Source organism: Condylura cristata, unplaced genomic scaffold, assembly GCF_000260355.1.
Source record: "Condylura cristata isolate star-nosed mole 26May11 unplaced genomic scaffold, ConCri1.0 scaffold00029, whole genome shotgun sequence".
In the NCBI taxonomy this organism is placed as follows: Eukaryota; Metazoa; Chordata; class Mammalia; order Eulipotyphla; family Talpidae; genus Condylura; species Condylura cristata.
Window position 1 is genome coordinate 799722 of NW_004567130.1, and position 12777 is coordinate 812498.

A 12777-nucleotide genomic window follows, 5' to 3' on the forward strand; every position below is an offset into this window, starting at 1 on the left:
GCCAGCTTCCTTTTCTGCCGCTAGGCCGGCCGGGGAGTGGCGTCCACCCGCGCTCCGCCATGACCCTGGCCATATTTGACCTCAGAAAAGTTTGTGTCTTTATGGCACGTCCACTTCCCAGACCAGCTACCCCGGAGGTGGCTGCATTCCAGGGGCTTGTGGGGCCTGCCCGGGGCCCTCCGCTGGGTCATGGATCTCGTTAGCTTGGTGTTTCAGGCAGGAGGGCCCGAGCTGTTTTTATTGGGAATCCCTCCTCTGTGTGCAGGCTGGGCCCGGCACCCAGAAACACTGACTGTGACCGGAACCGCCCACTCTCTTGCTAAGGGCATATGCCATTTGCACAGGGACTGCCCTAAGTGCACTGGCCTGGGGCTCAGTCCCCACCCTACCCCTCCCCCACCCTCAGTACAGTGCCTGAGTGCTGGGCTACATGGAATTGAGCAGGCCATGATGGAGCCTGTACACAGGCAAGGCTGGGCAGTGAGGACAGGTCCTGCCAGCCAACCTAAGGGCCCAGAGTGGTTAAGGATGCCTCTTTTTGTATAGAATTGCTTCAGCTTCTGCTAGGGAGTGAAGTGAGCTCCTACTGCACCCCCTTCTCAGACCCTCAAATTCTGGGTTTGTTGATCCTGAGTCGTTGTAACCTCCCTATTGCTGGTAGGTCACCTCCCTGCGTGTATAGACCTTTATGCACAGGTTGTTCTGCTGGCCAGATGTCCCTTTAGTGACTGGAAGTCGAAGCCACACGCCACACGTGTTCAGGAAGCATCCCCGGGACTTGGGAGGCACTACCCTCCCACTGCCCTATTGGGGCTGGCCTCCCCAGAGAGCCCTGCTCTTGCCAGAGGATGTTGTCTGCTTTGCCTTTGTATTCAGGTTACCCCTTCTCTGCAAAATGCTGTGGGATCTTCTTTTTCTTGCAGCCTCTTTCAGAATACCTATTTGTCGTTTTAGGAGAATGTATTTGCCGGGCAATCAAAGATCTATTCCTATATGAGCCTGAACAAATGCTCTGGAATGCGTTCCCCCCTTCAGGAAGAGAACTCAGTTGCACATCACGAAGTCAAATGCCAGGGGAAGCCATTAACCGGCGTCTACCGGAAACGAGAAGGTGAGCCTCTGAAACAAGCCTGTTTAGATGCCAGCTTGTGGGGGCTGTAGAAGGCTCTGCCCTGCATGATGACGCTTGTATGCTACATTTACTTCCAGCTTTGTCAAATCCATGGAAGATTCGAGCCATGTTGGACCTCCCTAGGCCCTGCTACCTCCTCCTGCACAAGGGGGAAGTAGCCTGTCCCAGACCACGCCCTGTGGTCTAACAGGTTCTCCCTGCTTTCACAAGCGTTAGCATGTCCTTCAAGTCCTATTCTTGCCAAGTTGCAGAGATAATGCACCTGACCTGCAGTGAGAGAGGCTCCTAGGTGCTAACTGTGCCCAGTTCTTTTACCTGAGCCCAGTTTGCACAGCCCCATATCTGCCATCGTGACTATTGCATGAACACAGGGAGCTTACTTCCCTTCTGTGAGGTGGCCTTGACCTCATACTAAAATTTCTTTCCACTCAAGCATTAGTGTTGCTCATACTCAGCCATAGGCTAGGTAGTTAAAATGTTGATTAAGGGGCTCTCCCTGGTGGTGCAAGGGGTTAAAGCACTGCATTGTGAAGCTCTCCAAAGCCACTGCAGAAGCCACTGCAGCATGAGGCATTCGATCCTTGGCTAGGGAGCTAATCCACATGGTGCGGCAGACCTCTTCTGGCCCGCCTGCTGCTACCCGCAGCAGTGAACTTTGTCAGTCTGCCTGTTCTGCTCCCCACTCTGTCTCTGGTGAATCCTTTCACCCACCACACCTCTGGCCTGTACTCCAGTTCTGTAAACATAAATAAATAAATCTTTTTTAAAAATACTGATTTAAAAAAAAGAAGAGTTACCAGAAACCTCTGTCTGCCTCTGTAAAACCAGCTGAAACCTCTTAGAAATCTTGCTCTTATCCAAATGCTGCCTTTCAAAGCTGCAGTGGAAAGCAAGAACTCTCCCCCAAATCACCAGGCCTCCTTTTAATTAAAACTTGATTTTAAGAAGCCAAGCTCCATCCCCCAGTGGCTCCGTATAAATCAGCTTTGTGCCAGTAGGCAAAAAGTGCCATAATGATGGTTCAGTCCAGCTTATGGAGCCATATCAGAGCCAAGGGCAGAACCCAGCCCTCTGCTTGATTCCCCTGGTGTGCAAGGGGGTACCCTCTCAGCAGATGTTCAGATGACTCAAGCCCTAGTAGTCCTAGCTCTGCCACTTTTTTTTCTTTAATTTTATTTATGCATACAGAACTGGGGTACAGGCCAGAAGTGCGGGGACAGTGAGGGAGTGACAGCAGGGAACAGAACAGGCATATCAGCGAAGTACACTACTGAGGGGAGCAGCAGGCGAGACAAGAGAGGTCTGTTGTGCCATGTGGGTCACCTCTGGGGCCAGGGATAGAACTCATATTGCAACAGCTACTGCCGGCTTGCAGTGCTGTGTCCTAACCCGTTGTACCACCAGGGAGGGCCTGCTTTCCAACTTTCAAGGGAAGCATCTTGAGCAGGTTGCTAGTCCTTTCTGGGGCTCAGTTCTCATCTGTGTAGTGTCAGAGGGAGTCCTGCCTTGAGGACTATTTTGAAGGTCTATGACCGTTTGCATAAGAAGAGTTTTGTAAAGCCCTCCCCCTATGGGCCCTTTCTCCACTCCTCCCCAAGGCTGAGGCACTGAGAACAACCCCTGCCATGTGAGGACTGGGCATGGGACTCTTAAATGGTTGTCACCTGGTGCCACATCCCATCTGGAATGGGAAGAATGGAAATTGTCCCAAATGTGACCTGTTCCCAAGCTAGTGTGTTTAAAACTTAGTGTTACTAAATGGCAGTGATTGAAATTTTGGAAGAGACCCCTAAGAGCCAGACTTGTCCATGACAGATAGTCCTAGACTCTTTGCCCCCTCTAGGGTTTTGCTGGGTGTCCTGGCCTGAGCATCTGGTTCCACTCAAGATGGTTGCGGGTAAGGGAATGAGAATGGTCTGGATGGGTTTTGATGGATTTTTAAACTTTCCTCTTATTTATCAAGGTAAAACTCATGTCATAAAACTTTCCCTTTTTAAGTGTACATTTTAGTGGTTTTTCATGTGTTCAATGTTATGCGCAATCATCACCACTCTCTTAATTCCAGAACATTGTCATCACCGTCAAAAGAATTCCGTTCCCATTAGTAGTCACTCCCCAGCCCTCCCTTTCCCAGCTCTCAGCAACCACTGATCTACTTTTTGTCTCTGGCTTTGCCTGTTCTGAGTTTTCCCTATAAATGGAGTCCTACAGTACATGGCCTCACATTTCTGGCTCTTCTCACTCAGCTTCACGACATCCAGTTCCTCCATGTTGTGGAGGGTCAGTGCTTTACTGCTCTACAGCTGGATCATCTTTGTCACGTGGATGGGCCGCAGCTTACGTGCCCTTTCCTCTGTGTAGACTGAATTTGTCTCCACTTCTTGGCTGTTAGGAGTCAGCTTCTGCAGACATTCATATGCAGGTTTTTGTGGAGACATATGTTTTTAATTCTCTTAATAGACGTCTAGGAGTGGAGTTGCAGGGTCATATGGTGATTCTACATTTAACTCTTTGAAGAACTGCCAGACTCTTTCAGGCTGACTCGGCCATTTTATATTCCAACCAGCCCTGCATGGTTTGTTTAGTTTTGAAAAGTAGACCATTTTTCAAGGCATGCAAAGGTCACCAGCCACTTGCACTTCAGAACTATTTTTAGTAGCAAGTCATTTTCACCGACCCTCAAAACATTGACCAGTGTCTGGGCACTGTGATAGAGCCACTGTGGATGGTGGGCTTCCATCTGTCAGAAGCGGGGACTTTTCTGGTTGAGGAAACAGAGACGCAGCATGCCAGGCCCTTTTGCTGTCTGACCTTCCTCCTGCCCCCAACCTTGGCCCAGTCTCTGAGAGCTATTGTCAGGTATTCCAGCCAGTATTGCCAGCTGTAGTGCTTCTGCTTCAGAGACCTCTTCCACATCAGGATGCACAAGACCAAGAGCCCAGTGTTGGGTCCAAAATTAAAGGTGAACGCTGCTCCCAAAGGCTCCTTAGTGAGCACAGGCCTAGGAGGTGAAGGTGCAGCTGCCTGGCACACCCACAGGCCTGTCTTCTTAGAACCAATCTTATAATGCAGTGGACAGTCTAGAAATGGGACGCCAGAGAGCTCAGAGTAAATCTGACTGTCCTGCCTACAGAGAAAAGGAACTCTGGAAACGCAGTCCGAAGCACCGTGAAGTCCGAGGAGCAGAAGCTCAAAGATGCCAGGAGAGGCCCCCTGGCACCTTTTCCAAACCAAAAACCTGAAGCAGCAGAACCTCCAAAAACCCCAACCTCATCTTGTGACTCCCCTAATGCAGCTGTTGCCAAGTCTGCCCTGAAAAAGCCTGTCAGGGGCAAACAGGCCCCTCGGAAAAAGTAAGTACCCCCGGAGGCTCCCTGACAGAGCAGGCAGCCCAGGCCTCTGCACCAGCAGTGCCAAGTAGGCCTCAGGGTGGCAGGCCAAGCCTTGCTCGCTGTCTGCCTCTGGTCAAGGCTCAGAGACAGAATTGCCACCAGTCGCACCATTAATTGTCACCTCTCAGTCTGGGTAGTGGTCTAGGGTTCATACCCCTCTGTGGTCCAGGTCAAGCACATCTGTGACCTGTGGGCCAGGGCTATAGGTATTGAAGTGACATTGTCCCCAAGGGGTCACATGCCTCTGGAGTGTGAGTGGCTTTAGTGCTAATATGTGTCCTGTGTCTCCCCCAACCCCCAGAGTTCAAGGAAAATCACAGCAGAACCGCAAGCTCACGGATTTCTACCCTGTCCGAAGGAGCTCCAGGAAGAGCAAGGCGGAGCTGCAGGTAAGAGTCTTGAGGCATGACCAGCGGCACTTGGAGGGGCAGGGCGGGCAGCCATGAGGGCCCTACCAAGTGTGCGACCTCAGCTTTCTGTCATTCTGCAGCAGGTCTCTTCCTCTGGGGCTTCAGTGTTGATCTAGTGGGGGCCTTCGTAACACTTGGGGGCACTGGAAGGCTTGCTTAGGGTGCATCTGTGACCATAGTATGACAGGCATTTCCCTTGGACCTTCTGCCAGGACTTGTTGGCTGGCCCATTGGAGCTTGGAACCTGGGCAAACCTGTGGGTCCTCTCAGGGCTTGTCTGCTCGCCAGAAGTCCCCATGGGGTGTTTCAGGTGGTAAAGATTTGTGGCAAGGGAGCCCTGACTGACTGGACCTCAGGCTGCTACCTAGCTGCCCTGTGCCTTGGCCACCCTCTCTGTAACAGAGGAGGATCTGGCAGCCCTCAGTGGGCCCCTAAAGGGGCCCTCTGTGTGAAAACACAGGGGCACTTGGACTGGAGCAGTGCCATTTAACTCTTAGTGTTGTCACTGCTGTTTTCTGGAATTGTTAAGTCCTGGGAGGCCTCTACTCTGTCCCCCCACCTCTAGTTGCAGTGCCTGGAACCTGTGAAAACAGACTCGAAGCCAGGGAATGAGGACATGTGGGCTCTGCTGTGTGCCGCACCAGCCAGCGCTGTGGTGTTCATGCGCTGAGGTGTGGTCAGGGCCTTCCTGTAAAGGAAGCCAAGGCTGAGCGGGCCCTGCAGCCCAGGCTGCCCCCGGCCCCCACTGAGCTCCACTGCAGCCCCCTGCTCTTGTACCCCGCAGAACAGCCTCAAGCTGGGAGCAGTGTTCAAGAGTGCCTCCCCACCCACAAGTGGGGCGCCTGTAGCCCTATAGCACATTTGGAGCTCATGGAGACGCCTTATACATTGAGTCTATGGACACAGAGACTCTTTCTTAGTCTCTCTTTTGTTTCTTTGAATTGGTGAGGCTTTGTCAAAAGAAATCAAAAAGGTCTGCTTTGAGTTTTGGCTCCAAAAGTAAAAAGGAATCAGAAAGGGGGCCCTTTTTCCACCCCCCCTCCCACCTCCCCACCCTAAGGAAGCTTTGGTGTCACTGCGTGAGAAAGGCAGTGTCTCTGGGCCAGGAACAAGCTGTGGTGATGTGCTGGCCTGCAGTGGAAGGCCATGCTGGGTCCCAGGCAGTGCTGCCAAGGGCCAAGCCCCAGAACCCAGGATGCCTCTCCTGCTGGGAGCATGGGGTGGGGGGAGAGGCACGCATGGGGGAGGGGTGGGGAGTTTGCCTTTTTATAAAAACATAAAAACACAAGGGCTCTTTTGTTTGGAGGAGCAAGGCTGCCACAGGACATGATGCAGTTCCCCTGGGCCTTGCAGCAGACGAGTAGGCGGGAGCAGACCCCTGCTTCCCCTGGAGCCTGGTCTGTAAGCCCAGCAGAGCTGCACTGGCTCTGGGCACAGACCAGCTGCCAGGGCGCCCTGCTGTGCCCCTCTGTGGTGTTGGCTCTGCCCCCTGGCTAGGGTGGTGGAGCCAGGACTGGCCTCACAGGTAAACCTGGGGCAGTTGGCCTTGCCCAAGGGATGAGGTCAACCCTAATCCGACTGCCCTTCAGGTAGAACTAGTTAAGGCACGGGTGGGGGTGGGGGTAATAAGAAGGTTGTGGGGAGTCAGAGGTGAGGCTGAAATTAAAAGCCTCTCAGAGACTTCACTGAGTCTTGAAGAGAGCAGGCTGGGCTGGGCCAGGGCCTAAGGCTGAGCCAAGAGGGTGGAAACTAGGCCTTGGAGCAATGCCCCAAGCCCCTCATTTCTTGCTGTGGGAGCCTTTTAGCTCACTGGCCTGGCTGTGGGTGGGGTGACAGTCAGCACTGGGCAAGGACTGTGGCCTTGCCCTGGAGTCACCCCGCCCAGCCCTGGCCTGACGTGTGGAACAGTCTGCTGTGTGTCCTTCCTGTTGGCAGGCCCTGCCCTAACTCAGACCTTGCCTACCTCCCTCCCGCTCTGTTTGCCTCCAGACACTGGCCCCCCACCCGCCCCTGTTTTGGGTGGGCTTGCTGCCTGCCCAGAGTCTCTTTGGGAAGCCCAGCGCATGCTCCAAACCTCACCCCCTGGAAGGAGCTCTGTGCGTGAGCACTTGGGGCCTCTAGCAGGGTCCCAGCCCTGTTCACTTGTGGCAGGAGAATCCCTGGTCACCTATCCCAGTTTCCTGCAGTTGCTCCCATTTTCACAGCTGCTGTGTTCCTTACTAGTCTCTGCACACTTGTAATTAGTTTTTCAATAAGGTAGTGCTGTGATGGTTGCGTGTTTGGTTGGGGGAGGGGGTTTGTTGTTTCCAGCCTTCTGTGTGCTAGAAACTGTCAGCCTAAGCCAGGAGATTCCACAATAAACAAGACCAGGCCCCTGTATTCTTAGAGCCTGTATTCCTATGGGAGCATGGGAATGAAACAATGGGGAAAAAAGCAAGATAATTTCAGATAGTAGCCTGTCAATAAGAGAGCAGTTTGGTAGTGTAGCTGGGCAAAGGCTACCTTAGCCTTGGTCATCGGCAATGGTCATTATTGTGGGACTTGCTTTGAGGAGATGCCTTTTAAGCAGTGCCTAGAAGGAAGGGAGGGAAGCCAGGCAGGTGGGTGGAGAGGAGAGGGCAGTCCAGTCAAGGGAGCTGCAAGTGCAAAGGCCCTGAGGCAGGAACAAGCCTGGCTCTGCCAGAACCAGCCAGTGTGACTGGCATGTAGACAGAGGGGAGGATGCAGAGGTGGTGTAGCCATGGGTCCCGCTGGACTCTGTCATTCCTCAGAAAAGTGGATTTATGCTCGTGGCTGGGGGTGCTCCCAAAAGCCTGTTTTTCTTGAAATGTTTTACTTTGGGATCCTTTCAGACTTACAGAGGTACTGAGTGTTCCTGTAGATCCTTGTTTACTGGGTTTCCCCGGGTTAAAGCATCTCAAGTTGCTCTGGGTCTTGTCACAGCTGAGGAACGAGCATTGACACAGAAGACTCGAAGCAGGGATGTGGCATGTTCTTGTTTACACTTCTGAAAATTTATTTTTTTTTAAGTTGTGTTTTTTTTAAAGACTTATTTATTTATACATGCAGAATTGGGGTACAGGCCAGAGGTGCGGGGGTTGAGAGGATTCACCAGAGACAGAGTGGGAAGCAGAACAGGCATATTGAGTGAAATACACTGCTATGGAGAGCAGTGGGCAGGTCAGGAGAAGTCTGCCATGCCATGTGGGTCAGCTCCCTGGCTAGGGGTCGAATTTGTGCTGCAGTGGCTGCGATAGCTTCATAGAGATGTGCTTTAACCCTTTGTGCCACCAGGGAGGGTGTGAAGTTGTATTCTTTTTTATTGAGGTTACTGTTGGCTTACAGCATTGTATATGATTTGGAGTATTGGCTCACTCCACCTGCCACCCCTCAGCTATATTTTAATGGCCTCTGACTGCTGTGGGTTGGGACATGGTCAGAGTAGAAGCCAGGTGGCCAGCCAGGCACTGGGTTCAGAGCCCAGGCCTGCTGGGCTAGATGGCACAGCAGGAGTGCGAGGAGTAGGCTGGATTGGGGGCTGGCCTGAGGAGAGTCCGTGAGCCTCTTCTAATGCTGCAGAGACCTGGACCCCGTGGACTCAGTGATTAGAAAGGTTCCACAGGGCTGCAGGCTGGTACTGTGCAGTGTTGGGCCGCTGTGTGTGAGGGGTCTGCACTGCGCTGCAGATGAAGAGCGCTGCGGTTCCCACAGCTCTCACATGCGCTATCCATGCTGGTAAGCCCTGCTGGTCCATCTCTACACAGCTCCCTGGCCCCTCCCTTCCAGGACATGCAGCCCACGCTCCTTGTTCTATGTAGGCTCCTTGATGTCCTGTGTACCAACTCGGCCATGGGCCAAGGGTCCAGGGTAGAGGTGGCAGGGTCAGAGTCCTCTCATCTCTAGCTTCAGGACTGGGTTGACATGGGTAGAGTCAGCAGGACTTTGTGGAGTTGTGGCTCAGGGTGGAGCCCTGAGTGGCCCAGATGGGAGGGACGTACAGTTTGTTCAGCCCAGCTTGGCTACATGTGTGCGCAGTGCTGATGTTTAGATGTGAATGATGATAATAGTTCACAAACCACCTGGTCCCAGCAGACCATCCCAGCCCACTTCTCTCAGGTCCTTCCTGGTCCAGTTGAACCTCAGGTGGCCAATTGTCCACAGCAGATGGGGTGAGGAGACACTTCAAGACTTGGGCTTCCTGGAAACAGGGCCCTGGGGGTGTGGGGCAGGGAGACAGGGCCACCCCAAGGAAGAAAATGCTCACGTGTTTCCTGTCATTTCTGTCCCCTCTTCTACCCAGTCTGAAGAAAGGAAAAGAATAGACGAATTGATTGAAAGTGGGAAGGAAGAAGGCATGAAGGTAAGGGGCAGCAGGGGCCCTTCCCTGCTCCTGTGGTGCGGGTTGCTTCAGCCTCTGGTGGCCCCCAAGCCCAGCCAGACTGCTGGCCTACAGCACAGCTGTTAAGGGAACATGATGAGCTTTGTAGGTGACATGTTACCCCAAAGAAACGTAAGTTTCATTTGTGGTAAAATACATAAAACACAAAATTTACCATTATTACCATTTTCAAGTATATAGCTCAGTAGCGTAAACCATCATTCCTGTCTCATTCTGGAACTTTTTCCATCCTAAAGAGAAACTGCACATCCACTAGCACTCTTTCCCTCTCACCACCAAGCCCTGGCGGCCCCCAGTCTGCTGCTGACTCCAAATGGACCCTTTTCCGGACCTTTCCTGGAAATGAAATCAGAAAAAGTAGCTGTTGAATCTGGCTTCTCTCACTTAGCATGGTGCATGGGAAGCTTTTCACAAATTTTTCCTAACATCTGTTTCCTAGGAACTGGTAAGGGAACACTCAAGAAGTTGACCTTTATCTCGGTATATTTCAAACCCATCCAGGTGGTGGCTACGTGGGTCTGGGTTAGAACCCACCCTCTGGGCTAAACTTTGGTCTGGGCCCCTCAACAACCACCCTGACCCCACTAAAGGTGGAACAAAGAGAAACATAGTACAGAATATAAAAGGAGGACCCAGAACCCTGGTGTCCTGCCATTGCCCCCAGGGAGCCGGCCTGCTGGGTGGCAACTCTGCTACTCTGAACCCACCTTCCGGTTCATCACTTCCCAACAGATTGACCTCATCGACGGCAAAGGCAGAGGCGTGATTGCCACCAAACAGTTCTCCCGGGGCGAGTTCGTGGTGGAATACCACGGGGACCTCATCGAGATCACGGACGCCAAGAAGCGGGAGGCTTTGTACGCACAGGACCCCTCTACAGGCTGCTACATGTACTATTTTCAGTACTTGAGCAAGACCTACTGGTAAGTCCCCCAGAGCCCTGGTGACGTCTGCCCTCTGGGCAGGAGACATTCCTCCGTCGCAGCAGGTGTGGGCACTGCCAGTGTGGCCTCAGGTGCAGAGAGCAGCCTGGCTCTTGCCATTGCTCTTGCACCTCAATTCATTCTTGTGTCTTTCTTCTGAGCTGTGAGGCAGCCCTGCCCCTCCAGTCCTTCATCTTCTGGGTGGGAGTGGTCCCGGATGTGTCCCGGTGGGCAGGCGAGGAGAAGGATCTCTGTTGCTGCTCAGAGGCTCCCCGGCCCCTCCCTCCCAGGACATGCAACTCACGCTCCTTTTTCTCTGTGGTCAGTGTAGTTGCTTTTTTCCCATTAGGCTGTTTTAAGTTTCTCGCACAATGTCAGACACACAAACGCATGCACTTCCCCTGCTGTCAACATAGTTGTTTTTTACACACTTGTGACATAAAACTCTACAGGTATCTCAGGCTTTCACAAAGAATCTGCATTCCTGAGCTTCCAACCCTGTCTTGAATACCCATCCAGTACCCTCTGGGCTCTCAAAGATCATTTTTTGAGGTCCCCCCACCCCCAAGAGAAAACAGAACCCACGGGGCTCTAAATCATGACCCACCAGAGTTAAGAAGCAGCAAGGCCTCATCTGGGTTCAAAGCCACTGGGTCACTGTCACCCTCTCCCCACCAGTGTGGATGCCACTAGAGAGACCAACCGCCTGGGTAGGCTGATCAACCACAGCAAGTGTGGGAACTGCCAGACCAAGCTGCATGACATCGATGGCGTGCCTCACCTCATCCTCATCGCCTCGCGCGACATCGAGGCCGGCGAGGAGCTCCTGTACGACTACGGCGACCGCAGCAGGGCTTCCATTGAGGCCTATCCCTGGCTGAAGCATTGACCCGCCGCCCCCTCCCCACCCCTCCCCCTCCAATGGACAAAGTGCCCTCAAAGGGAATCGAGAAAAACAGATTTTTTTTTACACACACTTAATCTTAGCAAATTACTTCAGATGTTTTTAAAAAGTATATTAAGATGCCTTTTCACTGTAGTATTTAAATATCTGTTACAGGTTTCCAAGGTAGACTTGAACAGATGGCCTTATATTACCAAAACTTTTGTATTCCAGTTGTTTTTGTACCTTTTTTGCATACAAGTTGAACGTTTGCGCTTCCCGTGCATGCAGTCAAAGACTCAGCACAGGTTTTAGAGGAAAGAATCAAATAGGAACTAGGAAGCGGGGCGATTCTCCTGCCTGCAGCCGGGGAGCCAGACCGTCCCCCGCAGCCTCGCAACGGCCTGGCCGGCTGCTCCCAAGCTCTTGTTTTCCTGAGGCCTCGACAGGCACACATTGAAGTGTATGAATGAATATTTTTTAAAAAGGTTTCGCCGTAAGTTAGTCTTCCCCTCTGCTTTCTCGAAAGCTTAACCGACCCAGTGGCCAGAAACTCGGGCCGAGCCTGGACTCTTCCACGGGCTGACACTCTTCCCCAGCCTCTCGAAGCATCCGAGTTGACGCAGGCAGGGAAAATTGTGGCCAACCTGCTCCTGCCAGGGCCGGGCTTCCCCAAACTGGGTTCATTCTTTATAGAAATGTGAACACTGAGTTTATTTTGAAAAATAAAAATCAAAAAAGAAAAAAAACCACAGAAAACAACTTACGTGTATATAGGACTTGAAGTGAGTGAAGTGGCTGCGTTTTTTATTTTGAATCCTTTTTTTCTTTCTTTTTTGGCTTTTGGTTTTTGTAGAAGAGATTTGAGATGGTACTCTATTCTAATCAAAAATAAAGCTTTGTAGTGGGACCAGAAATTACTTACCCAGCCCTTCCCCTTCCACCCCCACCCAGTTCTGCTGGGTTGAAGGTTCCAGACCTGTCCAGGCTGTTTGTCCCACCTCCTGGTGTTTGTCCTACAAAGATGCAGCCATGAACTCCAGGCTCTGAGATGCAGGACCCTCACCCCAGCCACCACGCCCACCTCAGAAGGGCAGTCAGGTGTGCAGGGGGCACAGGGGAATGGGCCCAGGGTCATGGCTGAGGGCGAGAGCTTCACCTCTGTGCCGGCAGGAGGAGGTGGTTTCCTCCTCCTTCCCAAAGGGGGACTAATGGTCACTCTACTAAGCCTGCAGCCTTGGGGGCTCCTGGCCCCCTGCTCCCAGGTAAATGTGAATGGAAACAGGTATGAGGGCCTGTCTTCAACCTTGTCCCCAGCCCCCGCCTTCCCACCCCAGCCTCACCACGGTGCTACCTAAGAAAGTCTTCCCCCACCCACACTTGCCTGGTCAGTGGTCAGCAACTGGAGGAGGATCCGACGGGAGTGTGTAGATGTGAGATAAGATATCTTGGTTGTACCTGTTTGTGGTTTAGCTTTGTATTTAAAAGAGAAAAAAAATAAACTTGAAAACTATTTGTCATCATAAAATGAAAAATTAAAATATTTATTGCCAGGCGAGGCTATCTGTGTGTCTGTTTTTTGTAAGGTGGGATAAGAAATCAGGGTTGGGCTTTCTGTCTTTAGGCCCAGTTATGTGT

General features: G+C 52.2%; 1 protein-coding gene across 1 annotated transcript; it reads left to right on the top strand.

Annotated features, from left to right (window-relative positions):
* Positions 1 to 958: 958 nt before the first annotated feature.
* On the top strand, positions 959 to 12688 carry SETD8 (SET domain containing (lysine methyltransferase) 8). Its single transcript, XM_004690816.2, has 6 exons — positions 959 to 1111; positions 4266 to 4485; positions 4826 to 4913; positions 9235 to 9294; positions 10066 to 10256; positions 10935 to 12688. Exons 1-6 carry the CDS (start codon positions 994 to 996, stop codon positions 11143 to 11145), a joined length of 888 nt encoding a protein of 295 aa, XP_004690873.1. The 5' UTR covers positions 959 to 993; the 3' UTR covers positions 11146 to 12688.
* The last annotated feature ends 89 nt before the right edge of the window (positions 12689 to 12777 follow it).

Excerpts from the sequence above, each read along its gene's own strand:
- SETD8 (XM_004690816.2), top strand. The coding sequence starts at position 994 with ATGAGCCTGAACAAATGCTCTGGAATGCGTTCCCCCCTTCAGGAAGAG. Across the intron at positions 4,914-9,234 it reads AGAGCAAGGCGGAGCTGCAG|TCTGAAGAAAGGAAAAGAAT; the intron begins GTAAGAGTCTTG and ends TCTTCTACCCAG. Across the intron at positions 10,257-10,934 it reads TACTTGAGCAAGACCTACTG|TGTGGATGCCACTAGAGAGA; the intron begins GTAAGTCCCCCA and ends TCTCCCCACCAG.